This window comes from Anomaloglossus baeobatrachus, chromosome 3 (genome assembly GCF_048569485.1).
Source record: "Anomaloglossus baeobatrachus isolate aAnoBae1 chromosome 3, aAnoBae1.hap1, whole genome shotgun sequence".
NCBI classification, from domain to species: Eukaryota; Metazoa; Chordata; class Amphibia; order Anura; family Aromobatidae; genus Anomaloglossus; species Anomaloglossus baeobatrachus.
The window spans coordinates 18,655,160-18,682,593 of record NC_134355.1 but is presented as its reverse complement, the minus strand read 5'-3'; the positions used below and the strand labels follow the sequence as shown (position 1 = coordinate 18,682,593).

At 57.4% G+C, this 27,434-nt stretch overlaps 1 protein-coding gene across 4 annotated transcripts in view; it reads right to left on the bottom strand.

Moving 5' to 3' along the window:
* Positions 1-1,363: 1,363 nt before the first annotated feature.
* BABAM2 (BRISC and BRCA1 A complex member 2) overlaps positions 1,364-27,434 on the bottom strand; it is a 177,084-nt gene continuing 151,013 nt past the window's right edge. For all 4 annotated transcript variants that reach the window (XM_075337923.1, XM_075337925.1, XM_075337926.1 and 1 more), the window contains exons 11-12: positions 15,872-16,025; positions 1,364-1,511 (exon numbers count right to left, since the gene is read on the bottom strand). In XM_075337923.1, coding sequence (XP_075194038.1) covers positions 1,448-1,511; positions 15,872-16,025 — 218 coding nt within the window. In that variant the 3' untranslated portion in view covers positions 1,364-1,447. The remainder of the gene's footprint in view (positions 1,512-15,871; positions 16,026-27,434) is intronic.

Below are 27,434 nucleotides of genomic sequence, written 5' to 3'. Positions count from 1 at the left end.
GGTCAGCAATACAGCGCACGTTACACAAGGAGAAGCTGTATGGGAGAGTGATGCGAAAGAAGCCGTTTCTGCAAGCACGCCACAAACAGAGTCGCCTGAGGTATGCAAAAGCACATTTGGACAAGCCAGTTACATTTTGGAAGAAGGTCCTGTGGACTGATGAAACAAAGATTGAGTTGTTTGGTCATACAAAAAGGCGTTATGCATGGAGGCAAAAAAACACGGCATTCCAAGAAAAGCACTTGCTACCCACAGTAAAATTTGGTGGAGGTTCCATCATGCTTTGGGGCTGTGTGGCCAATGCCGACACCGGGAATCTTGTTAAAGTTGAGGGTCGCATGGATTCAACTCAGTATCAGCAGATTCTTGACAATAATGTGCAAGAATCAGTGACGAAGTTGAAGTTACGCAGGGGATGAATATTTCAGCAAGACAATGATCCAAAACACCGCTCCAAATCTACTCAGGCATTCATGCAGAGGAACAATTACAATGTTCTGGAATGGCCATCCCAGTCCCCAGACCTGAATATCATTGAAAATCTGTGGGATGATGTGAAGCGGCTGTCCATGCTCGGCGACCATCAAACTTAACTGAACTGGAATTGTTTTGTAAACAGGAATGGTCAAATCTACCTTCATCCAGGATCCAGGAACTCATTAAAAGCTACAGGAAGCGACTAGAGGCTGTGATTTCTGCAAAAGGAGGATCTCCAAAATATCAATGTCACTTTTATATTGAGGTGCCCATACTTTTGCACCGGTCAAATTTTGTTTAAATGCGGATTGCACATTTTCTGTTAGTGCAATAAACCTCATTTCAATCCAGAAATATTACTCAGTCCATCAGTTATTAGATATATGACACTGAAATAGCAAAAACCCAAATTGTTATAAAGAAAAAAGGGTAACATTAATAGGGGTGCCCAAACTTTTTCATATGACTGTATATAATAACAGGCTCTGTTCTCCTTTAAGAAGCCTTTACCAATATAAAGATTTCTGGATTCTCGTCTTCCACAAATTTTAGGACTTGGGTCATTCTTCTCCATTTTGACCCTGAATATGGACGATCCCTTAAAGGGTTAAACAGGAGTAATGTCTGGATGATTTTGCAGTTTTTTGTCCTGAAGAAGAAGAAGCTTTCGCTCCGAAACGCGGAGACTAATAGTCTACTTATTCTTCTATCCGGGTCTCCTCCATTGGCAGAGCGGAATTAACTTCTTATATCCTGGTACACTGCAGAGGCGGGTGTGTAGTATACATATACTGTATGTGCAGCCATGAGACTGCGATGTCCCGGGGACTGCGGAGGGGTACGGGGGAATAGGGGGATGCAGCTGCAGGAAAACAAAGACAGGAGATATTGTTTCTTATTTTTATTTATTTTTGTACAAAAAAAAATCATAATAGTTTACGGAGGACCCCGGAGCGCTTTGTCTGGTCGATTACAGCTTCCCGTTGGCAAATGCGGCTTCTTGGAACTGAGGCACAAAACTTCTGAAATAAGCCCTGAAAAGAAAGAAATGGGGGGAGGGGGGGTTACCAACCAGAAGAGAAAACAGAGAGAAGGACAAAGGATCGGTGCAGAGACATCATCGCCCCTGACACGGCTGTGTGATAGAAAAACTGATCAGATCGGCCACATCCCCCTGCTCGACCCACGCCTGCAGATTCAGGAGACTATCGGGGGTGCTAGCTAATGTTCAGTTGTCTCTGAGCTGGTGGGTGCAGACTCCCTGCTATGATGTCTCCCATACACAGCACACACAGACATGAGGGATTCCTGCGCTCCTGACTCTATGTAGCTCATGGTGAGAAGCAGCAGCAGCATGGAGGACATTATACAGCAGCAGCATGAAGTACACTATACAGCAGCAGCATGGAGGACATTATACAGCAGCAGCACGAAGTACACTATACAGCAGCAGCATGGAGGACATTATACAGCAGCAGCATGGAGGACATTATACAGCAGCAGCATGGAGGACATTATACAGCAGCAGCATGGAGGACACTATACAGCAGCAGCACGGAGTACACTATACAGCAGCAGCATGGAGGACATTATACAGCAGCAGCATGGAGGACATTATACAGCAGCAGCACGGAGTACACTATACAGCAGCAGCATGGAGGACATTATACAGCAGCAGCATGGAGGACATTATACAGCAGCAGCATGGAGGACATTATACAGCAGCAGCACGGAGTACACCATACAGCAGCAGCACGGAGTACACTATACAGCAGCAGCATGGAGGGCATTATACAGCAGCAACACGGAGGGCATTATACAGCAGCAGCATGGAGGACATTATACAGCAGCAGCATGGAGGACATTATACAGCAGCAGCATGGAGGACATTATAGAGCAATAGCATGGAGGACATTATACAGCAGTACTGAGCAGTGTAGACGTGAATCAACCACTGGGTGCGATAAAGCACTAACTAGTAAGGTGCAGTAGCACAGGGGACATTACACAGCAGTACTGAGCAGTGTAGATGTGAATCCAGCACTGGGTGAGATAAAACACTTACTAGTGAGCAGCAGTACACAGGGGACATTACACAGCAGTACTGAGCAGTGTAGATGTGAATCCAGCACTGGGTGAGATAAAACACTTACTAGTGAGCAGCAGTACACAGGGGACATTACACAGCAGTACTGAGCAGTGTAGATGTGAATCCAGCACTGGGTGAGATAAAACACTAGTGAGCAGCAGTACACAGGGGACACTATACAGCAGTACTGAGCATTGTATCTTTGAATCCAGCACTGGGTGAGATAAATCACTTACTAGAAGCAGCAGCATGGAGGACATCATACAGCAGCACTGAGCCATATAGTTGGGAATCCAGCAACAGCAAGAAGGCCATTATACTGAGCAGTGTAGCTGTGAATCTAGCATTAGGGTAACACAAGCACTTACTAGAAAACTGCAGCAGTATGGAGGAAAATGTACATACACACTGAGCAGTGTAACTGTGCATCCAGCACTGAGGCGAGATAAATACTTACTAAAAGCAGTATGGAGGATAGACAGCAAAACTGAGGAGTTTAATCATCTATAAAGGACACATTAATGTCCCTATAGGGCTAATGGCTAATATGGCATAGACCGGCCCATCAAGACCATAAAGACGGAGCGCAGTGAATCATCATCATCATCATCATCATCAGCGTGAAGTGATCAGTGGCAAAAAGAGCAGAGGAAATACGTAACCTGCACAGCCCCTAATCCTACACAGCGCAGAGTCACATTAATAAGGAGAATTACAGATTTGTGAGACAACAGCATTTCCACCTTATAATAACAGGATTAACAGGTAAACGCTCCTAATCTCCAGAGTGCCCGAAATAAGGAGTCACCTCACATTAATGATGACTCCATCCGAAATACCGCAGCTTGTCACTGTGCATAGGAGGTGCAAAAACTAATACATTGTAGCAGTTATATTCTTGTATATAGGGGGCAGTATTATAGTAGTTATATTCTTGTATATAGGGGGCATTATTATAGTAGTTATATTCTTGTATATAGGGGGCAGTATTATAGTAGTTATATTCTTGTACATAGGGGGCAGTATTATAGTAGTTATATTCTTGTACATAGGGACAGTATTATAGTAGTTATATTCTTGTACATAGGGGGCAGTATTATAGTAGTTATATTCTTGTATATAGGGACAGTATTATAGTAGTTATATTCATGTATGTAGGAGGCAGTATTATAGTAGTTATATTCTTGTACATAGGGAGCAGTATTATAGTAGTTATATTCTTGTATATAGGGACAGTATTATAGTAGTTATATTCATGTATGTAGGAGGCAGTATTATAGTAGTTATATTCTTGTACATAGGGGCAGTATTATAGTAGTTATATTCTTGTATATAGGGGGCAGTATTATAGTAGTTATATTCTTGTACATAGGGGCAGTATTATAGTAGTTATATTCATGTATGTAGGAGGCAGTATTATAGTAGTTATATTCTTGTACATAGGGGCAGTATTATAGTAGTTATATTCTTGTACATAGGGGCAGTATTATAGTAGTTATATTATTGAACATAGGAGCAGTATTATAGTAGTTATATTCTTGTACATAGGGGCAGTATTATAGTAGTTATATTCTTGTACATAGGGGGCAGTATTATAGTAGTTATATTTTTGTACATAGGGGGCAGTATTATAGTAGTTATATTCTTGTATATAGGGGGCAGTATTATAGTAGTTCTACTCTTGTACATAGGGGCAGTATTATAGTAGTTATATTATTGAACATAGGAGCAGTATTATAGTACATTCTCTCTTTGTGTTTCCCTGCTCCCATGGTCTATTCTCTCTTGGATTTCCTCTCTCTGGTCCCTTCTCTCTCTCTCCGGTCCCTTCTTTCTCCGGTCCTCTCTCTCCAGGTCCCTTCTCTCTCCGGTCCTCTCTCTCTCTCCGGGTCCCTTCTCTTTCCGGGTCCCTTCTCTCTCCGGGTCCCTTCTCTCTCCGGGTCCCTTCTCTCTCCGGGTCCCTTCTCTTTCCGGGTCCCTTCTCTTTCCGGGTCCCTTCTCTTTCCGGGTCCCTTCTCTTTCCGGGTCCCTTCTCTCTCCGGGTCCCTTCTCTCTCCAGGTCCCTTCTCTCTCCAGGTCCCTTCTCTCTCCGGGTCCCTTCTCTCTCCGGGTCCCTTCTCTCTCCGGGTCCCTTCTCTCTCCGGGTCCCTTCTCTCTCCGGGTCCCTTCTCTCTCCGGGTCCCTTCTCTCTCTGGGTCCCTTCTCTCTCCAGGTCCCTTCTCTCTCCGGTCCTCTCTCTCTCCAGTCCTCTCTCTCCAGGTCCCTTCTCTCTCCGGGTCCCGTCTCTCTCCGGTCCTCTCTCTCTCCAGGTCCCTTCTCTCTCCGGTCCTCTCTCTCTCTCCAGGTCCCTTCTCTTTCCGGGTCCCTTCTCTCTCCGGTCCTCTCTCTCTCCGGGTCCCTTCTCTCTCCGGGTCCCTTCTCTCTCCGGGTCCCTTCTCTCTCCGGGTCCCTTCTCTCTCCGGGTCCCTTCTCTCTCCGGGTCCCTTCTCTCTCCGGTCCTCTCTCTCTCCAGGTCCCTTCTCTTTCCGGGTCCCTTCTCTCTCCGGGTCCCTTCTCTCTCCGGGTCCCTTCTCTCTCCGGGTCCCTTCTCTCTCCGGTCCTCTCTCTCTCTAGGTCCCTTCTCTCTCTCTCTCCGGTCCTCTCTCTCTCCAGGTCCCTTCTCTCTCCGGTCCTCTCTCTCTCCGGGTCCCTTCTCTTTCCGGGTCCCTTCTCTTTCCGGGTCCCTTCTCTTTCCGGGTCCTTTCTCTCTCCGGGTCCCTTCTCTCTCCGGGTCCCTTCTCTTTTCGGGTCCCTTCTCTTTCCGGGTCCCTTCTCTCTCCGGGTCCCTTCTCTTTCCGGGTCCCTTCTCTCTCCGGGTCCCTTCTCTCTCCGGGTCCCTTCTCTCTCCGGGTCCCTTCTCTTTCCGGGTCCCTTCTCTCTCCGGGTCCCTTCTCTCTCCGGTCCTCTCTCTCTCCAGGTCCCTTCTCTCTCCGGTCCTCTCTCTCCAGGTCCCTTCTCTCTCCGGGTCCCGTCTCTCTCCGGTCCTCTCTCTCTCCAGGTCCCTTCTCTCTCCGGTCCTCTCTCTCTCCGGTCCTCTCTCTCTCCGGGTCCCTTCTCTTTCCGGGTCCCTTCTCTTTCCGGGTCCCTTCTCTTTCCGGGTCCTTTCTCTCTCCGGGTCCCTTCTCTCTCCGGGTCCCTTCTCTTTTCGGGTCCCTTCTCTTTCCGGGTCCCTTCTCTCTCCGGGTCCCTTCTCTTTCCGGGTCCCTTCTCTCTCCGGGTCCCTTCTCTCTCCGGGTCCCTTCTCTCTCCGGGTCCCTTCTCTTTCCGGGTCCCTTCTCTCTTCGGGTCCCTTCTCTCTCCGGTCCTCTCTCTCTCCAGGTCCCTTCTCTCTCCGGTCCTCTCTCTCCAGGTCCCTTCTCTCTCCGGGTCCCGTCTCTCTCCGGTCCTCTCTCTCTCCAGGTCCCTTCTCTCTCCGGTCCTCTCTCTCTCCAGGTCCCTTCTCTTTCCGGGTCCCTTCTCTCTCCGGGTCCCTTCTCTCTCCGGGTCCCTTCTCTCTCCGGGTCCCTTCTCTCTCCGGGTCCCTTCTCTCTCCGGGTCCCTTCTCTCTCCGGGTCCCTTCTCTCTCCGGGTCCCTTCTCTCTCCGGGTCCCTTCTCTCTCCGGTCCTCTCTCTCTCCAGGTCCCTTCTCTTTCCGGGTCCCTTCTCTCTCCGGTCCTCTCTCTCTCCAGGTCCCTTCTCTCTCTCTCTCTCCGATCCTCTCTCTCTCCAGGTCCCTTCTCTCTCCGGTCCTCTCTCTCTCCAGGTCCCTTCTCTTTCCGGGTCCCTTCTCTCTCCGGTCCTCTCTCTCTCCAGGTCCCTTCTCTCTCCGGTCCTCTCTCTCTCCAGGTCCCTTCTCTTTCCGGTCCTCTCTCTCTCCAGGTCCCTTCTCTCTCTCTCTCCGATCCTCTCTCTCTCCAGGTCCCTTCTCTCTCCGGTCCTCTCTATCTCCAGGTCCCTTCTCTTTCCGGGTCCCTTCTCTCTCCGGTCCTCTCTCTCTCCGGTCCTCTCTCTCTCCAGGTCCCTTCTCTCTCCGGTCCTCTCTCTCTCCAGGTCCCTTCTCTCTCCGGTCCTCTCTCTCTCCAGGTCCCTTCTCTCTCCGTTCCTCCCCTCTCTCTCTCTTGTCCTCTCTCTCTCCAGGTCCCTTCTCTCTCTCTCTCTCCAGTCCTCTTTCTCCCTCTCCGATCCTCTCCCTCTTATCTCTCTTGTCCTTTCTCTCTCTCCGGTCCTTTCTCTCTTGCTCTTTCTGCATGGCGTGAGCTTTCTATCGTCCGTCTCTGGGCATTTCGTGGTCTCCTCTGGGTATTCTTCTGCTGTTCAGGGTTTGCTCTCTGTATTAGGAGTGGACTGTCCGGGGGTATTGAGCGTCGGTTCCACTCCGGGTCAGATCAGATGATCACATGCACTTGTTATTTGTTAGATTATGGGTTCGCTCTGTTTTGTAATGTAACCTAGATACATAATTAGCTGAAATTTTATGAAGTTTATATATAGCACCGGCCGTGCTTATACTGTACGGAGCAAGGTTTAATTAATAAAAATAATAATAATTATATAATGTCTTGTACTTCAGTCACCTCCAGAGCTGCAATCACTATTCTGCTGTTACATCAGGTCTTATCCTCCAGTCACCTCCACAGCTGCACTCACCATTCTGGTTACATCATGTCTTATCCTCCAGAGATGCACTCACCATTCTGCTGTTACATCATGACTTATCCTCCACAGCTGCACTCACCATTCTGCTGTTATATCATGTCTTATCCTCCAGAGCTGCATTCACCATTTTGCTGTTACATCAGGTCTTATCCTCCAGTCACCTCCACAGCTGCATTCACCATTCTGCTGTTACATCAGGTCTTATCCTCCAGAGCTGCAGTCACTATTCTGCTGTTACATCAGGTCTTATCCTCCAGTCACCTCCACAGCTGCATTCACCATTCTGCTGTTACATCATGTCTTATCCTCCAGAGCTGCAGTCACTATTCTGCTGTTACATCAGGTCTTATCCTCCAGTCACCTCCACAGCTGCACTCACAATTCTGCTGTTACATCATGTCTTATCCTCCAGAGCTGCATTCACCATTCTGCTGTTACATCATGTCTTATCCTCCAGAGCTGCGGTCACTATTCTGCTGAATGCCTCTTGGTGTTCCTCTCTGCTGTGTAGTTGGACACATGACTATGTTCAGACACAAGTCCCTGTATTTCACTTTACCGCACTGTGATTCTTTATCTCTATACGTCGGCACTGTGCATAGCCTGGATGCACTGCAGCGGGGTGTATATAGACACTGCCCCAGCAGTGGGCCGCACCGAGGTGTACAGGCCTGAGGTCTAAAGGCCAATTAGTAGAACTTTGACTGCAGCTCTGGTTGTGACTGGAGTAAAGGGCGTAATACAAAGCAATCTTTGGAAGTGTACCTTTAAATCTTAAAGGGGGATTCCATACAAAAATATGATTAAAAGGCTTGTTCTATAAACAACATATATAACCTATGCAGATGTCTTATTACTGGGATTCCCCCTGAGCAGAACAAATAGGGGTCCGAAACCGCCATGTGTGAAAGAAGCACTACTGAGCATGTGCGGCCACTGCTGTGACTCTCGTTCATTTTCCAAGCTTTATTGACTATGACAAGCACAGGTGACCTCCCCAACCAGTACGGGCGACCTCAGACCAGTACGGGCGACCTCAGACCAGTACGGGCGACCTCCCCGACCAGTACGGGCGACCTCCCCGACCAGTACGGGCGACCTCCCCGACCAGTACGGGCGACCTCCCCGACCAGTACGGGCGACCTCCCCGACCAGTACGGGCGACCTCCCCGACCAGTACGGGCGACCTCCTTGACCAGTACGGGCGACCTCCCCGACCAGTACGGGCGACCTCAGAGCAGTACGGGCGACCTCAGAGCAGTACGGGCGACCTCAGACCAGTACGGGCGACCTCAGACCAGTACGGGCGACCTCAGACCTGTACGGGCGACCTCAGACCAGTACGGGGGACATCAGACCTGTACGGGGGACCTCCGACCTGTACGGGGGACCTCCGACCTGTACGGGCGACCTCAGACCAGTACGGGCGACCTCAGACCAGTACGGGCGACCTCAGACCAGTACGGGCGACCTCAGACCAGTACGGGCGACCTCAGACCAGTACGGGGGACCTCAGACCAGTACGGGGGACCTCAGACCAGTACGGGGGACCTCAGACCAGTACGGGGGACCTCAGACCAGTACGGGCGACCTCCCAGATCAGTACGGGCGACCTCAGACCAGTACGGGGGACCTCAGACCAGTACGGGGGACCTCAGACCAGTACGGGGGACCTCAGACCAGTACGGGGGACCTCAGATCAGTACGGGGGACCTCAGACCAGTACGGGAGACCTCCCAGATCAGTACGGGGGACCTTCGACCTGTATAGGGGACCTCCGACCTGTACAGGGGACCTCCGACCTGTACAGGGGACCGCCGACCTGTACAGGGGACCGCCGACCTGTACAGGGGACCTCCGACCAGTACAGGGGACCTCCGACCAGTACAGGGGACCTCCGACCAGTACAGGGGACCTCCGACCAGTACAGGGAACCTCCGACCTGTACGGGAGACCTCCGACCATTCGACCTCTGGATATAGAAGCTCCGTGACCCCCGCTGGCTTTTCGGAGCCCCGGGGGCCCGGAGCCGAGTCTAAAGGTTACTTCTTGGGAGTTGAACGCAAACACCAGCCCAGCTGTGATAATCACGGCATCCGCGGCCGGGGCAAACCCTCCTGTCACGCGGCCAAGAACAGGTTGTTTTGGGTGTTCGGTATAATCACAAACAAGTTTTCCAGGTCTCGGGACAAGTCGGAGCAAGAGCCGAAAAAATAACAAAAAGGGGAAAAGACAGAACAAAAAAAAAAAAAAAAGGTGGCGATCCTGAACTACACCTCTCCGGAGGAACTACAACTCCCAGCATGCACGGCCGCACCACTGCTCTAGGGGAAGGGGGTAATAGTTATTTTTAACCCCGTCCTGTCGGTGCCAATTTTTATACTTTTCCCTTTCTTCCAAGAGCCGTGACTTCCCATCCGCTCACTCGAGGGCTCGAAAATACGGTAATCTGTGTATATTACCGCACAATTTGCTGAAAAATGGGAAATATATTGTAAGTGCGCTGCGCAGTCACTGCGGATTTCAGATGCCGCTCCGCGATAAAATCTTCCGCGTTTTTTTTACCGCCGCTGCAGAAGACGTTTTGCAGATTGTGCAGTTTTTACCGACCGCGCAAACAACGATTTGCAACCGATCCACACTTTATTTTTTTTGCTTTGCAACAAAATCGCAAATGCAAAAACAAGATGCCGGCTCTGTTGAGATTCCGGGCTCTTTGGCGAGATTCCGGGCACTCTGTCGAGATTCCGGGCTCTCTGTCGAGATTCCGGGCTCTCTGTCGAGATTCCGGGCACTCTGTCGAGATTCCGGGCACTCTGTCGAGATTCCGGGCTCTTTGGCGAGATTCCGGGTTGTTTGGCGAGATTCCGGGCTCTCTGTCGACATTCCGGGCTCTCTGTCGACATTCCGGGCTCTCTGTCGAGATTCCGGGCTCTCTGTCGAGATTCCGGGCTCTCTGTCGAGATTCCGGGCTCTCTGTCGAGATTCTGGGCTGTTGTCGAGATTCGGGCTCTTTGTCGAGATTCCGGGCTCTTTGTCGAGATTCCGGGCTCTTTGTCGAGATTCCGGGCTCTTTGTCGAGATTCCGGGCTCTTTGTCGAGATTCCGGGCTCTTTGTCGAGATTCCGGGCTCTTTGTTGTTCGCAGCCTCTGGTGAGGCGCGGGGGCGGCGCGCACAGCCGGCATTAGTGTCATGTAAGTGGAGGATTATGGGTGAAGGCTATCAGTGATACAATGAGGACGGGATAATTAAGGCCTAATCCTCCGCTCCTCCTGGAGCTGGAAGTGAAAGCTGCTCCTAAAATAGCGCTGTCACAGCGCGGCGTAATTATACGCTTCGCGGCACGAGACGTGACTTGCTGGGGACCGTCAGCGCTCGGCATCTGCTGGGGAAGAAGCCGCTGGTGTGAACGTCCCTACGAGGGGCCACCAGATCGCGGCATTAACCCCTTCATCCCGCCGGCGCAGTGACAAGCAGCGGGCATTTCCATGGCGGGCGTGTACAGGTCCTTGCACGCTCCGGATTAGCGCCGTGTGATGTCGGCGGCTGTCTGCTCTCGTTAACCCTCGCGCTGTTACATCTGTCAGCAAATTAACCCGTGAACCCAGGCACCGTGCATGCAGTCTGCTGGCAGAGGGTCCGGGTACACCAAATTACACACAGATGCTTCCTCGCACGAGGGGCGGCGCCGGCTCCATAAAGAGTAATTACTGCAAACATCATAAAAAAACCTTAAAGGGGCCGATCAGTAAGGTCTGTGGTGGGCGCATGGGGGAGCTGAGGGCTCAGATGTGTTGGCGCTGGGTCTGCAGCCCCTTATGGTGGGGGCATCCTCGGGGTGAATGGTGAAGCTGAGGGCTCAGATGCAGGTACACGTCTTGCCGCTGGGTCCGCAGCTTCTTATGGTGGGGGTATCCTCGGGGTGAATGGAGGAGCTGAGGGCTCAGATGCAGGTACATGTCTTGGCACTGGGTCCACAGCTCCTTATGATGGGGGATCCTCGGGGTGAATGGAGGAGCTGAGGGCTCAGATGCAGGTACATGTCTTGGCACTGGGTCCACAGCTCCTTATGATGGGGGATCCTCGGGGTGAATGGAGGAGCTGAGGGCTCAGATGCAGGTACATGTCTTGGCGCTGGGTCCACAGCTCCTTATGATGGGGGATCCTCGGGGTGAATGGAGGAGCTGAGGGCTCAGATGCAGGTACATGTCTTGGCGCTGGGTCCACAGCTCCTTATGGTGGGGGTATCCTCGGGGTGAATGGAAAAGCTGAGGGCTCAGATGCAGGTACACGTCTTGCTGCTGGGTCCGCAGCTCCTTATGGTGGGGGAATCCTCGGGGTGAATGGTGGAGCTGAGGGCTCAGATGCAGGTACACGTCTTGTTGCTAGGTCCGCAGCTCCTTGTGGTGGGGGCATCCTCGGGGTGAATGGAGGAGCTTAGGGCTCAGATGCAGGTACACGTCTTGGTTCTGGGTCCGCAGCTCCTTATGGTGGGGGCATCCTCGGGGTGAATGGTGGAGCTGAGGGCTCAGATGCAGGTACACGTCTTGTTGCTGGGTCCGCAGCTCCTTGTGGTGGGGGCATCCTCGGGGTGAATGGTGGAGCTGAGGGCTCAGATGCAGGTACACGTCTTGTTGCTGGGTCTGCAGCTCCTTATGGTGGGGGCATCCTCGGGGTGAATGGTGGAGCTGAGGGCTCAGATGCAGGTCCATGTCTTGTTGCTGGGTCCGCAGCTCCTTGTGGTGGGGGCATCCTCGGGGTGAATGGTGGAGCTGAGGGCTCAGATGCAGGTACACGTCTTGTTGCTGGGTCTGCATCTCCTTATGGTGGGGGCATCCTCGGGGTGAATGGAGGAGCTGAGGGCTCAGATGCAGGTACACGGCTTGGTTCTGGGTCCCCAGCTCCTAATGGTGGGGGAATCCTTGGGGTGAATGGAGGAGCTGAGGGCTCAGATGCAGGTACACGTCTTGTTACTGGGTCCGCAGCTCATTTGGTGGGGGTATCCTTGGGGTGAATGGAGGAGCTGAGGGCTCAGATGCAGGTCTATGTCTTGTTGCTGGGTCCGCAGCCCCTTATGGTGGGGGCATCCTCGGGGTGAATGGTGAAGCTGAGGGCTCAGATGGAGGTACACGTCTTGGCGCTGGGTCCGCAGCTTCTTATGGTGGGGGTATCCTCGGGGTGAATGGAGGAGCTGAGGGCTCAGATGCAGGTACATGTCTTGGCGCTGGGTCCGCAGCCCCTTATGGTGGGAGCATCTTCGGGGTGAATGGTGAAGCTGAGGGCTCAGATGCAGGTACACGTCTTGCCGCTGGGTCCGCAGCTTCTTATGGTGGGGGTATCCTCGGGGTGAATGGAGGAGCTGAGGGCTCAGATGCAGGTACATGTCTTGGCGCTGGGTCCACAGCTCCTTATGATGGGGGATCCTCGGGGTGAATGGTGGAGCTGAGGGCTCAGATGCAGGTACATGTCTTGTTGCTGGCTCCGCAGCCCCTTATGGTGGGGGTATCCTCGGGGTGAATGGAGGAGCTGAGGGCTCAGATGCAGGTACACATCTTGCTGCTGGGTCCGCAGCTCCTTATGGTGGGGGAATTCTCGGGGTGAATGGTGGAGCTGAGGGCTCAGATGCAGGTATACGTCTTGCTGCTGGGTCCACAGCTCCTTATGGTGGGGGAATCCTCAGGGTGAATGGTGGAGCTGAGGGCTCAGATGCAGGTTCATGTCTTGTTGCTGGCTCCGCAGCCCCTTATGGTGGGGGTATCCTCGGGGTGAATGGAGGAGCTGAGGGCTCAGATGCAGGTGCACATCTTGCTGCTGGGTCCGCAGCTCCTTATGGTGGGTGAATCCTTCGTTGTGAATGGTGGAGCTGAGGGCTCAGATGCAGGTACACGTCTTGGTTCTGGGTCCCCAGCTCCTTATGGTGGGGGAATCCTTGGGGTGAATGGAGGAGCTGAGGGCTCAGATGCAGGTACACGTCTTGTTACTGGGTCCGCAGCTCATTTGGTGGGGGTATTCTTGGGGTGAATGGAGGAGCTGAGGGCTCAGATGCAGGTACATGTCTTGGCGCTGGGTCCGCAGCCCCTTATGGTCGGGGCATCCTCGGGGTGAATGGTGAAGCTGAGGGCTCAGATGCAGGTACACGTCTTGCCGCTGGGTCCGCAGCTTCTTATGGTGGGGGTATCCTCGGGGTGAATGGTGGAGCTGAGGGCTCAAATGCAGGTACACGTCTTGTTGCTAGGTCCGCAGCTCCTTGTGGTGGGGGCATCTTCAAGGTGAATGGTGGAGCTGAGGGCTCAGATGCAGGTACACGTCTTGGTTCTGGGTCCCCAGCTCCTTATGGTGGGGGAATCCTCGGGGTGAATGGAGGAGCTGAGGGCTCAGATGCAGGTACACGTCTTGTTACTGGGTCCGCAGCTCATTTGGTGGGGGTATCCTTGGGGTGAATGGAGGAGCTGAGGGCTCAGATGCAGGTACACGTCTTGTTGCTGGGTCTGCAGCTTCTTATGGTGGGGGCATCCTCGGGGTGAATGGTGGAGCTGAGGGCTCAGATGCAGGTACACGTCTTGTTGCTGGGTCCGCAGCTCCTTATGGTGGGGGCATCATCGGGGTGAATGGAGGAGCTGAGGGCTCAGATGCAGGTACACGTCTTGTTGCTGGGACCGCAGCTCCTTATGGTGGGGGCATCCTCGGGGTGAATGGAGGAGCTGAGGGCTCAGATGCAGGTACACGTCTTGGTTCTGGGTCCCCAGCTCCTTATGGTGGGGGCATCCTCGGGGTGAATGGTGAAGCTGAGGGCTCAGATGCAGGTACACATCTTGCCGCTGGGTCCGCAGCTTCTTATGGTGGGGGTATCCTCGGGGTGAATGGAGGAGCTGAGAGCTCAGATGCAGGTACACGTCTTGCCGCTGGGTCCGCAGCTTCTTATGGTGGGGGTATCCTCGGGGTGAATGGAGGAGCTGAGGGCTCAAATGCAGGTACATGTCTTGGCGCTGGGTCCGCAGCTCCTTATGATGGGGGTATCCTCGGGGTGAATGGAGGAGCTGAGGGCTCAGATGCAGGTACACATCTTGCTGCTGGGTCCGCAGCTCCTTATGGTGGGGGAATCCTCGGGGTGAATGGTGGAGCTGAGGGCTCAGATGCAGGTACACGTCTTGTTGCTGGGTCTGCAGCTCCTTATGGTGGGGGCATCCTCGGGGTGAATGGAGGAGCTGAGGGCTCAGATGCAGGTACACGTCTTGTTGCTGGGTCTGCAGCTCCTTATGATGGGGGTATCCTCGGGGTGAATGGAGGAGCTGAGGGCTCAGATGCAGGTACACGTCTTGCTGCTGGGTCCGCAGCTCCTTATGGTGGGGGAATCCTCGGGGTGAATGGTGGAGCTGAGGGCTCAGATGCAGGTACACGTCTTGTTGCTAGGTCCGCAGCTCCTTGTGGTGGGGGCATCTTCAAGGTGAATGGTGGAGCTGAGGGCTCAGATGCAGATACACGTCTTGTTACTGGGTCCGCATCTCATTATGGTGGGGGTATCCTCGGGGTGAATGGAGGAGCTGAGGGCTCAGATGCAGGTACACGTCTTGTTACTGGGTCCGCATCTCATTATGGTGGGGGTATCCTCGGGGTGAATGGAGGAGCTGAGGGCTCAGATGCAGGTACACGTCTTGTTGCTAGGTCCGCAGCTCCTTGTGGTGGGGGCATCTTCAAGGTGAATGGTGGAGCTGAGGGCTCAGATGCAGGTCCATGTATTGTTGCTGGGTCTGCAGCTCCTTATGGTGGGGGAATCCTTGGGGTGAATGGTGAAGCTGAGGGTTCAGATACCGGTACACGTCTTGTTGCTGGGTCCGCAGCTCCTCATGGTGGGGGCATCCTCAGGGTGAATGGTGGTGATGGGGGTCTTGGCGCTGGGTCTGCAGCCCCCATAGTTGGGTCGGGGATACTCACCTGTTACAGATAAGCCGACAGCACCGATCCTAAGATTATTCCATCCTGTAAAAGCCGGGTGTCGGCCATTGCCTTATACATAGTGATTACAGTGATCCAGCAGTGAGCGCTGTATCTGCCGGGGGAGAGGTGTGCTGTGTGTCTGCATTAAAGGGGAGGTCAGTTATAGAGAGATGGATATGTGATCAGTGCGCAATGCTTCACATCTCCTGCGGGGGCGCTGTAGAGATACTGACCTTTTACCGCCACTCATCCATATGGATCATCTGCTAATAGTCTGGGGACCCTTCTAATAGTTGGGCCAGAACTCACGGCATTGCAATGTGCGGCTGATGACTGGGGGAAACATTCATATCAACAATTAAAGGGGTTGTGCAGAACTATGATATTATGGGCAGTTCCTTTAGGGGGACATGAATATCCGAGTGTTAAGGGTCCGGCACCTGGTTGTAGCAGGTCCCGCGGCTGCTGGGAGTACTCATCATGCTCAGATACCCTTCACTGCAATGGATCAGAGCTGCAGTACCGAGAACGGCCACTGCACAGTGTAGGGCGCTGTCTGACCCCGCCGCGGAGCGTACTAACAGCTGATTTATGGGGGTGCTGGTGGTTGTCCCCCACTGATCTGATATTAATGATATACTAATGGTCATAGTACTGGATAACAATAAACATTAAAGGGGCGGTGTGTTTCTTACTTTGCTCTCTTTGCCATCTCGTTGCCGTCCCAGCGGGGGCTGTACGGATAGTTCTTCTGGGCCTGCGAGTACAGCTGCCCGCTGTTGGTGAAGTGGTAGACGGACTGGAACGTCAGCATGGGCTGATCCCGGGGGAAGAACAGAGGGAGGTCAACTGCGAAGACACAGACAGAAGACGACAATCAGGGAAAGATCAGTATGGACAGATGAGCAGAAAACCTGCCCCCTGCTGGACAAGAGCACAACCCTCCCTCTACATCACCGAGGGCAATTCACAGACGGTGCTAGGAGAGGGGGAGAGAGCGCTGCACCATCCAGCGTCCGGACACAGAACTGCACACGGCTGATGCTGAGAGCAAACGACGGGAGACACAAACCTGATACTCCAAATCCAGTCATTGTGCAGCAATCCGGCCGATACTCCAATCACACCCAAAGCTGCATGGGAATTTAACCCCTGAAACCCATTTGAACCTGACAGACGCGATCCTAAAATATTAGCCAACACCCAATAAGTGTACGGCCCCTGTAGGCCCCGCTGTGACGTCCTGCACCCCGAATTCTGACAGTAGTTACATAGAATATCTGCACATTTACTGATATATTCTGCCCTTCTCATAGCAAAGGTGATGACTGCGTCCTGTAGTTACCCGCGGCCCCCGCAGTCGTCAGTGTGTAGGACCCTCAGCGGCAGGGACGCGGCGTCCTACTCTCGACCTTCACGGGGGCTTTTCTACGGCTTGAAAACCGTGCAGGTTATTAATGACCGATTCTGTACAGATAATTACTGCCATCTCCTGAAGCAGAACGTCTCATGCCAGGGACAACAAGTCACCGTGACGCTCTACACCGCCCGCACACCGGCTGAGGTCTCACCCACAGCGGCCACTGCTGCCGACATCTTACAGGGGAGTACCACTCTGTTATCTTACAAATGGCCGCAATGCTGACCGCGTCCCCTGCACACTGCTGACCGCGTCCCCCGCACACTGCTGACCGCGTCCCCCGCACACAGCTGACTACATCCCCCGCACGCTGCTGACCGCGTCCCCTGTATTGCTGACCGCGTCCCCCGCACACTGCTGATGCTGACCGCGTCCCCTATATTGCTGACCGCGTCCCCTGCACACTGCTGACCGCGTCCCCCGCACGCTGCTGACCGCGTCTCCCGCACACTGCTGATGCTGACCGCGTCCCCTATATTGCTGACCGCGTCCCCCGCACACTGCTGACCGCGTCCCCCGCACGCTGCTGACTGCGTCCCCTGTATTGCTGACCGCGTCCCCCGCACACAGCTGACCGCGTCCCCTGTATTGCTGACCGCGTCCCCCGCACGCTGCTGACTGCGCCCCCCGCACGCTGCTGACCACGTCCCCCGCACGCTGCTGACCGCGTCCCCCGCACACTGCTGACCGCGTCTCCTGCACGCTGCTGACCGCGTCTCCTGCACGCTGCTGACCGCGTCCCCCGCACACAGCTGACCGCATCCCCTGCACGCTGCTGACCGCGTCCCCCGCACACAGCTGACCGCATCCCCTGCACGCTGCTGACCGCGTCCCCCGCACGCTGCTGACCTGCCGCTGCTTATCGCCCATCCTATACGTCTGAAAGGCCTAGAAAGCATTAGATGCACATTTGGGAGCGATGGAGGAGCATTATTACTCACCTCCTCCGGCTGCAATAGCAGAACCTTAAAGGGGAAGTTCATGTTAAAAAGTTTCCAACATGGCTGAATTTATCGTCTTTTTAAAGGGATCCTGTGATCAGGTTTTTCCATTCTCCGTTTGGGCTTGGGACACTATATGGTTTAGAACGGAAAAATCTGACAGCACGTTCACCTAAAAAACCCCAAAAATATCCACATATAGAAAATAGAAAAACTCTGCAATGTTTACACAGCGCTGGCTGCAGCGGTTCTGTGCGGATTTTACATGCTGTTATATCCCAGAATGTGCCCCCGCGCCGCCCCCTGCAGTCGCCTCCTCTGCGGAGGGCAGGAGCGGAGCAGCACGGAGCGCTGCTATCAGTCATGCCTGGAATTCAGACAGGAAGTCACCTGGAATCACCCGCGGGCGAGAGGCGCTGAGGACGGCAGCGCAGTCTACACAACACCGGCTCCAAGTACACAAAGCTCCAGCGAGGGCCGGGGTGTTTCCAGGACACTGCGGGGAATGCTGCGCGATACATGCCGCCTCTCTGTGCACCACAACGGGGTTACCAGAGGACAGAGGCGCCGGGGGCGGCACAGGGCGACTCAGAGCTGCTGTATATGCATCTGCTTCATCCTCCTACAGAGGAGACAAAGGACCAGAGCCATCTACATCCGATGCCTGAGCACAGGGGCCCAGGAGGCCCAGGAGGCACGGGGCGAGATCAGGGGGCACGGGGCGAGGTCAGGAGGCACGGGGCGAGATCAGGGGGCACGGGGCGAGGTCAGGAGGCACGGGGCGAGGTCAGGAGGCACGGGGCGAGATCAGGGGGCACGGGGCGAGGTCAGGAGGCACGGGGCGAGATCAGGGGGCACGGGGCGAGGTCAGGAGGCACGGGGCGAGGTCAGGAGGCACGAGCGAGATCAGGAGGCCCAGGAGGCACGGGGCGAGATCAGGAGGCACGGGCGAGATCAGGAGGCCCAGGAGGCACGGGGCGAGATCAGGGGGCCCAGGAGGCACGGGGCGAGGTCAGGAGGCCCAGAATGCACGGGGTGAGGTCAGGAGGCACGGGACGAGATCAGGGGGCCCAGGAGGCACGGGGCGAGGTCAGGAGGCACGGGGCGAGATCAGGAGGCACGAGCGAGATCAGGAGGCCCAGGAGGCACGGGGCGAGATCAGGAGGCACGGGCGAGATCAGGAGGCCCAGGAGGCACGGGGCGAGATCAGGGGGCCCAGGAGGCACGGGGCGAGGTCAGGAGGCCCAGAATGCACGGGGTGAGGTCAGGAGGCACGGGGCGAGATCAGGGGGCCCAGGAGGCACGGGGCAAGGTCAGGAGGCACGGGGCGAGATCAGGAGGCACGGGGCGAGATCAGGAGGCACGGGGCGAGGTCAGGAGGCACGGGGCGAGGTCAGGAGGCACGGGGCGAGATCAGGAGGCACGGGGCGAGATCAGGAGGCACGGGGCGAGATCAGGAGGCACGGGGCGAGATCAGGAGGCACGGGGCGAGGTCAGGAGGCACGGGGCGAGGTCAGGAGGCACGGGGCGAGGTCAGGGGGCACGGGGCGAGGTCAGGAGGCACGGGGCGAGATCAGGAGGCACTGGGCGAGGTCAGGAGGCACGGGGCGAGGTCAGGGGGCACGGGGCGAGGTCAGGAGGCACGGGGCGAGGTCAGGGGGCACGGGGCGAGGTCAGGAGGCACGGGGCGAGATCAGGAGGCACTGGGCGAGGTCAGGAGGCACGGGGCGAGATCAGGGGGCCCAGGAGGCACGGGGCGAGATCAGGAGGCACGGGCGAGATCAGGAGGCACGGGCGAGATCAGGAGGCCCAGGAGGCATGGGGCGAGATCAGGAGGCCCAGGAGGCACGGGGCGAGGTCAGGGGGCACGGGGCGAGATCAGGGGGCCCAGGAGGCACGGGGCGAGATCAGGAGGCACGGGCGAGATCAGGAGGCCCAGGAGGCACGGGGCGAGATCAGGAGGCCCAGGAGGCACGGGGCGAGGTCAGGAGGCACGGGACGAGGTCAGGAGGCACGGGGCGAGGTCAGGAGGCACGGGGGGCGAGGTCAGGAGGCACGGGGCGAGGTCAGGAGGCACGGGGCGAGGTAAGGAGGCACAGGGCAACATCAGGAGGCACGAGGCAAGATCAGAAGGCGAGGTCAGGAGGCACGGGGCGAGATCAGGAGGCACGGGGCGAGGTCAGGAGGCACGGGGCGAGGTCAGGAGGCACGGGGCGAGGTCAGGAGGCACGGGGCGAGGTCAGGAGGCACGGGGCGAGGTCAGGAGGCACGGGGCAAGGTCAGGAGGCACGGGGCAAGGTCAGGAGGCATGAGGCGAGATCAGGAGGCACGGGGCGAGATCAGGAGGCACAAGGCGAGATCAGGAGGCACGGAGCGAGATCAGGAGGCACGGGGCGAGGTCAGGAGGCACGGGGCGAGGTCAAGAGGCACGGGGCGAGGTGAGGAGGCACGGGGCAAGGTCAGGAGGCACGGGGCGAGGTCAGAAGGCACAAGGCGAGGTCAGGAGGCACAAGGCGAGGTCAGGAGGCACGGAGCAAGATCAGGAGGCACAGGGCGAGATCAAGAGGCACGAAGCGAGGTCAGGAGGCACAGAGCGAGGTCAGGAGGCACGGGGCAAGGTCAGGAGGCACGGGGCAAGGTCAGGAGGCACGGAGCGAGATCAGGAGGCACGGATCAGGAGGCACGGGGTGAGATCAAGAGGCACGGGGCAAGGTCAGGAGGCACGGGGCAAGGTCAGGAGGCACGGGGCAAGGTCAGGAGGCACGAGGCAAGGTCAGGAGGCACGAGGCAAGGTCAGGAGGCACGGGGCAAGGTCAGGAGGCACGGGGCAAGGTCAGGAGGCACGGAGCAAGGTCAGGAGGCACGGGGCGAGGTCAGGAGGCATAAGATGAGATTAGGAGGCACGGAGCGAGATCAGGAGGCACAAGGCGAGGTCAGGAGGCACGGAGCGAGATCAGGAGGCACAAGGCGAGGTCAGGAGGCACGGGCGAGGTCAGGAGGCACGGGGCGAGGTCAGGAGGCACGGGGCAAGGTCAGGAGGCACGGGGCAAGGTCAGGAGGCACAGGGCGAGGTCAGGAGGCACAAGACGAGATTAGGAGGCACGGAGCGAGATCAGGAGGCAGAAGGCGAGGTCAGGAGGCACGGAGCGAGATCAGGAGGCACAAGGCGAGGTCAGGAGGCACTGGCGAGGTCAGGAGGCACGGGGCGAGGTCAGGAGGCACAGGGCGAGGCGAGATCAGGAGGCACGGGGCGATGTCAGGGGGCCTAGGAAGAACGGGGCGAGGTTAGGGGACCCAGGATGCACGGGGTGTGGTCAGGAGTCACAGAACAATATTTGGGAGCATAGGTCAGGTCAGGGGTTACAGGGTGAGGTCAGGGGGGACAGAGAGAGGAAAAGGGGTACAAGGCAAGGTCAGGGGGCACCAGGCGAGGTCAGGGGGCACCGGGCAAAGTCAGGGGGCACCGGGCAAAGTCAGGGGGCACAGGGCAAAGTCAGGGGGCACAGGGCAAAGTCAGGGGCCACAGGGCAAAGTCAGGGGCCACAGGGCAAAGTCAGGGGCCACAGGGCAAAGTCAGGGGCCACAGGGCAAAGTCAGAGGTACAGGGCGTAGTCAGGGTTACAGGCCAAGGTCAGGGTTACAGGGCAAGGTCAGGGGCACAGGAGGCACTGAACAATATTTGAGAGCATAGGGCGAGGTTATTGGAGCACAGGGCAAGGTCAGGGGTTACATATGTAGAAGTCAGGAGGCACAGGGCGAGGTCAGGGGGCCAGGGAGGCACAAGGCGAGGTCAGGGGGCATAGAGGGGCCGCTGTGACTATTTGGGGGATTAAGTAGCCGCTGTGACTACTACTGGTCCAGTGTGGTTTTTGTTTGCACAGCGTGTATTAATAATTTTGCACAGGTTCTGGGTCTCGGGATTTATAATGCGTCACTGATTTGTAATACATTATAAAAAAAACATGCAGTAACATGTCAGACACCGCGACGTAAGTTCATCAGGTCCCATCAATGGTGTTCGTGGTGTAAGGATCCGTCGGCGGCTCGCAGGTGGACTCTGTGTGCAGTCGCCCTCGCTGTGTGCAGTCGCCCTCGCTGTGTGCAGTCGCCCTCGCTGGCAGTCGCAGCTCCTCGCTGTGTGCAGTCGACCTCGCTGGCAGTCGCAGCTCCTCGCTGTGTGCAGTCGACCTCGCTGTGTGCAGTCGCCCTCGCTGGCAGTCGTTCTCGCTGTGTGCAGTCGCCCTCGCTGTGGGCAGTCGCCCTCGCTGTGGGCAGTCGCCCTCGCTGTGGGCAGTCGCCCTCGCTGTGGGCAGTCGCCCTCGCTGTGTGCAGTCGCCCTCGCTGTGTGCAGTCGCCCTCGCTGTGTGCAGTCGCCCTCGCTGTGTGCAGTCGCCGCTCCTCGCTGAGTGCAGTCGCCCTCGCTGTGTGCAGTCGCCCTCGCTGTGGGCAGTCGCCCTCGCTGTGTGCAGTCGCCCTCGCTGTGTGCAGTCGCCCTCGCTGTGTGCAGTCGACCTCGCTGTGTGCAGTCACCCTCGCTGTGTGCAGTCGCCCTCGCTGTGTGCAGTCGCCCTCGCTGTGTGCAGTCGCCCTCGCTGGCAGTCGTTCTCGCTGTGTGCAGTCGCCCTCGCTGGCAGTCGCCCTCGCTGTGTGCAGTCGCCCTCGCTGTGTGCAGTCGCCCTCGCTGTGTGCAGTCGCCCTCGCTGTGTGCAGTCGCCCTCGCTGTGTGCAGTCGCCCTCGCTGTGTGCAGTCGTTCTCGCCGGCAGTCACCCTCGCCGGCAGTCGCAGCTCCTCGCTGGCAGTCACCCTCGCCGGCAGTCGCAGCTCCTCGCTGGCAGTCACCCTCGCCGGCAGTCGCAGCTCCTCGCTGGCAGTCACCCTCGCCGGCAGTCACAGCTCCTCGCCGTGTGCAGTCGCCCTCGCCGTGTGCAGTCGCCCTCGCCGTGTGCAGTCGCCCTCGCCGTGTGCAGTCGCCCTCGCCGTGTGCAGTCGCAGCTCCTCGCTGTGTGCAGTCGCCCTCGCTGTGTGCAGTCGCCCTCGCTGTGTGCAGTCGCCCTCGCTGTGTGCAGTCGCCCTCGCTGTGTGCAGTCGCCCTCGCTGGCAGTTGTTCTCGCTGTGTGCAGTCGCCCTCGCTGTGTGCAGTCGCCCTCGCTGTGTGCAGTCGCCCTCTTAGTGTGCAGTCGTTCTCGCCGGCAGTGACCCTCGCCGGCAGTCGCAGCTCCTCGCTGGCAGTCACCCTCGCCGGCAGTCACAGCTCCTCACTGTGTGCAGTCGCCCTCGCCGTGTGCAGTCGCCCTCGCCGTGTGCAGTCGCCCTCGCCGTGTGCAGTCGCCCTCGCCGTGTGCAGTCGCCCTCGCCGTGTGCAGTCGCCCTCGCCGGCAGTCACAGCTCCTCGCTGTGTGCAGTCGCCCTCGCCGTGTGCAGTCGCCCTCGCCGTGTGCAGTTGCCCTCGCCGGCAGTCACAGCTCCTCGCTGTGTGCAGTCGCCCTCGCTGTGTGCAGTCGCCCTCGCTGTGTGCAGTCGCCCTCGCTGTGTGCAGTCGCCCTCGCTGTGTGCAGTCGCCCTCGCTGTGTGCAGTCGCCCTCGCTGTGTGCAGTCGCCCTCGCTGTGTGCAGTCGCCCTCGCTGTGTGCAGTCGCCCTCGCTGGCAGTCACGCTCCTCGCTGGCTCAGTCGCCCTCGCTGGCAGTCACGCTCCTCGCTGGCTCTGGCTGCTCCTCACCTTGTTATCTGCACCTTTACAATTCTTGGCAGAGTTTCCAGCCACTTTGTATTTGGAAGAAAAGCAGCAGAGTAAATAGTTACCGGGCGCAGCCCCGGACACAGATAAGGAAATCACAAAACATGGGAGACGTCAAATCTGACTCCCCTGGACGCAGTGCTCCGCCAGGCACGGGGGCCGCACATCACGGCTGTCACGTATCAGATGAGGAGCCAATATGGCCGCCCCAAGAGGGGTCACCCGGCCCTCAGAAAACCTAAACCAAACGTCTGCCTAGTGCACCCCCAGATATGGGAAAGGTGGGTGACAGCCCCTCCTGGACCAGCCACGGCAGACATATTGTTTGTCGGCTAGTAGGACTGACAGCTGAACACGGACAGTGAGGAAAACATCTCACCAGCAGGAATGTGCGGTGGTCACTGCCGGGAGCCGAGGCGGCGGTCACTATCGGGAGCCACGGCGGCGGTCACTATCGGGAGCCAGGGCGGCGGTCACTATCGGGAGCCAGGGCGGCGGTCACTATCGGGAGCCGAGGCGGCGGTCACTATCGGGAGCCACGGCGGCGGTCACTATCGGGAGCCGGGGCGGCGGTCACTATCGGGAGCCGGGGCGGCGGTCACTATCGGGAGCCGGGGCGGCGGTCACTTTCGGGAGCCGGGGCGGCGGTCACTGTCGGGAGCCGAGGCGGCGGTCACTATCGGGAGCCACGGCGGCGGTCACTATCGGGAGCCAGGGCGGCGGTCACTATCGGGAGCCAGGGCGGCGGTCACTATCAGGAGCCAGGGCGGCGGTCACTATCGGGAGCCACGGCGGCGGTCACTATCGGGAGCCAGGGCGGCGGTCACTATCGGGAGCCAGGGCGGCGGTCACTATCGGGAGCCAGGGCGGCGGTCACTTTCGGGAGCCGGGGCGGCGGTCACTGTCGGGAGCCGAGGCGGCGGTCACTATCGGGAGCCACGGCGGCGGTCACTATCGGGAGCCAGGGCGGCGGTCACTATCGGGAGCCAGGGCGGCGGTCACTATCGGGAGCCAGGGCGGCGGTCACTATCGGGAGCCACGGCGGCGGTCACTATCGGGAGCCAGGGCGGCGGTCACTATCGGGAGCCAGGGCGGCGGTCACTATCGGGAGCCACGGCGGCGGTCACTATCGGGAGCCACGGCGGCGGTCACTATCGGGAGCCAGGGCGGCGGTCACTATCGGGAGCCAGGGCGGCGGTCACTATCGGGAGCCAGGGCGGCGGTCACTATCGGGAGCCAGGGCGGCGGTCACTATCGGGAGCCACGGCGGCGGTCACTATCGGGAGCCAGGGCGGCGGTCACTATCGGGAGCCAGGGCGGCGGTCACTATCGGGAGCCGGGGCGGCGGTCACTATCGGGAGCCGGGGCGGCGGTCACTATCGGGAGCCGGGGCGGCAGTCACTATCGGAAGACGGGGCGGCGGTCACTATCGGAAGACGGGGCGGCGGTCACTATCGGGAGCCGGGGCAGCGGTCACTATCGGGAGCCAGGGCGGCGGTCACTATCGGAAGACAGGGCGGCGGTCACTATCGGGAGCCACGGCGGCGGTCACTATCGGAAGACAGGGCGGCGGTCACTATCGGGAGCCGGGGCGGCGGTCACTATCGGGAGCCGGGGCGGCGGTCACTATCGGGAGCCGGGGCGGCGGTCACTATCGGGAGCCGGGGCGGCGGTCACTATCGGGAGCCGGGGCGGCGGTCACTATCGGGAGCCGGGGCGGCGGTCACTTTCGGGAGCCGGGGCGGCGGTCACTGTCGGGAGCCAAGGCGGCGGTCACTGTCGGGAGCCAGGGCGGCGGTCACTATCGGGAGCCGGGGCGGCGGTCACTGTCGGGAGCCGGGGCGGCGGTCACTATCGGGAGCCGGGGCGGCGGTCACTGTCGGGAGCCGGGGCGGCGGTCACTATCGGGAGCCGGGGCGGCGGTCACTGTTGGGAGCCGGGGCGGTGGTCACTATCAGGAGCCGAGGCGGCGGTCACTATCGGGAGCAGGCGACGGACGGCCACCTGCCTCATACACCGCATACATGGACCGGGTCCTGATAACCCGCACAGACCTCTCTGACTACTGCAGCCTCCAACAGACACTGCAGCCGGGCTGGAGTCACAGGTCAAAGCCACTCCTCCAAGAGAGCAGCGCTGCAGTGTAAAGAATGAGAGGATTGTAACAAGGGCATAGATGAGTTTGGCCAATCTCAGACACCATCAGAGAGAGCGGCAAAGCTGGAGGCGCAGATTTATAGCTTGTCCGACAGTGAAAGACAAAAATGTTTTCAAAATAATAAGTGCAGGCTGCTCCGGACGTGGTGTCTGCTCCTTACGGAAGGATTGGCTGCAGCGGTCAGGTGACTAGAAGAGAATGTCACCAGATGTTTTTCTGATGATGCAATGTTCTAGCCATCTGACCACTGCAGCCGATCATTCCAGAGCGTCCAGTGCTGGATCTATGGGGGGTGCTAGGAGGTGAGTATTGGTTACCGTTAAACCCTTGTAATGTAAAGCTCTGATTGGTGGATGAGTTTGAGACAACGCGGCTGTACAGGGGCCCCGCGGGTGGCCACACCGGGCCCTCAGGAGCCTGGGAAAGCCGCATGTAATGGACGAGGGCGATACATAAGAACAATGACTTTTAGGAAGGATTTTGAGAACCCAAAACAGAGACGCTGCGGAGACCGTCCATATCATGGCCCCCCGGCAATTAACCCTTTGGTCAATCATTAGCGCAGGAATCCGCTCCTCCAGAAAGGGGCCCATTGTTAGGATCTGATGGGAAACTGGAGAGAGACCACCTCGGTCCCACAGATTCCAGCGGCCACCAGACAGGACCCTCTGTGCAGACCCCCCGGGGCCAATGCACCGGAAGAAGCAGGAGGCTAATATGGGAGCTGTGGAGTCTCACCACCTAAAGAAGAGCTGCAGTGTAAAGCATGGCGAGAAACAAAAGAGCCGCAGCATTGGAGACAGGCGGTCCCAGCAGACAGTGCAGCCGGTAAAAGTGTTTCCTGCCAAAATATCACTATTCAAAAAAATCCTGCAACTAACTTGCTGGGCGTGAATCTGTATCTATTCTCCGGAGCTGCGCTCACAATTCAGCAGTTTCAGAAAAAAACGCTGCAAAAAAACACAACATTGCAAAAATGCAACGTGTGAACGTAGCCTAAAGCCCAAAGTCCAGGACTGGTAACATGCGGCTGCTTGGTCCCACGCGCAGCGCCCGCTCCCTCCCTGTCCACAGGTTGTTGCAGATCGGCTCTATTAAGAGTGAATGGGACAAGGCTGCAGTACCGCGCACAGCCTGTGGCCAGGTGTGGCGCTGTTTCTTGTGCACGGCCGGTCTGGTTTCATCACCTCGCTGACTCACGCTGTCTACAATGCCTGGTGATGACTAATGTCTGCACAGGAGGGAGAGTGTCAGCAGACCCCGCGCTTACTCATCCGGCTCTGCTGCTTCTGGGAGCGATTACAATGCTTTTATCTGAGCTGCGTCTTTTTATGGCAGCGCACAACACTCCGGGGCCTAAAAATAGCCCAGCTGTAGTGGTGATTCACCCGCTATCAGGAGCCGCCGGCGCAGCGTGTTTATATAACCGGCATGTGAACTGTCATATTATTTAGTAAGAGGATAGGTGCATGGCAGGTGAGCGGCACAGGAGGCGCTGTGACCCCGAGGATCCACACACGACCCCGAGGAGCCACACGCGACCCCGAGGATCCACACACGACCCCGAGGATCCGCACGCGACCCCGAGGATCCGCACGCGACCCCGAGGATCCGCACGCGACCCCGAGGATCCGCACGCGACCCCAAGGATCCACACGTGACCCCGAGAAGCCATCCGCGACCCCGAAGTGCCATCCGCGACCCCGAAGTGCCATCCGCGACCCCGAGGATCCATCACCGACCCCGAGGAACCATCACCGACCCCGAGGATTTAGACGCGACCCCGAGGTTCCATCCAGCACACTATGGATCCATCGGTGACTCCAAGCATCCATCTGCGACCCCGAAGATCCATCCACAATCCCGAGGATCCATCAGTGACCCCGAGGATCCATCCGCAATCACAAAAAGCCATCCGTGCCCCCGAGGATCTATCCTCAACCCTGAAGATCAATCCACGACCCCAAGGATCTATCCGCAATACCGAAGATTCATTGCAACCC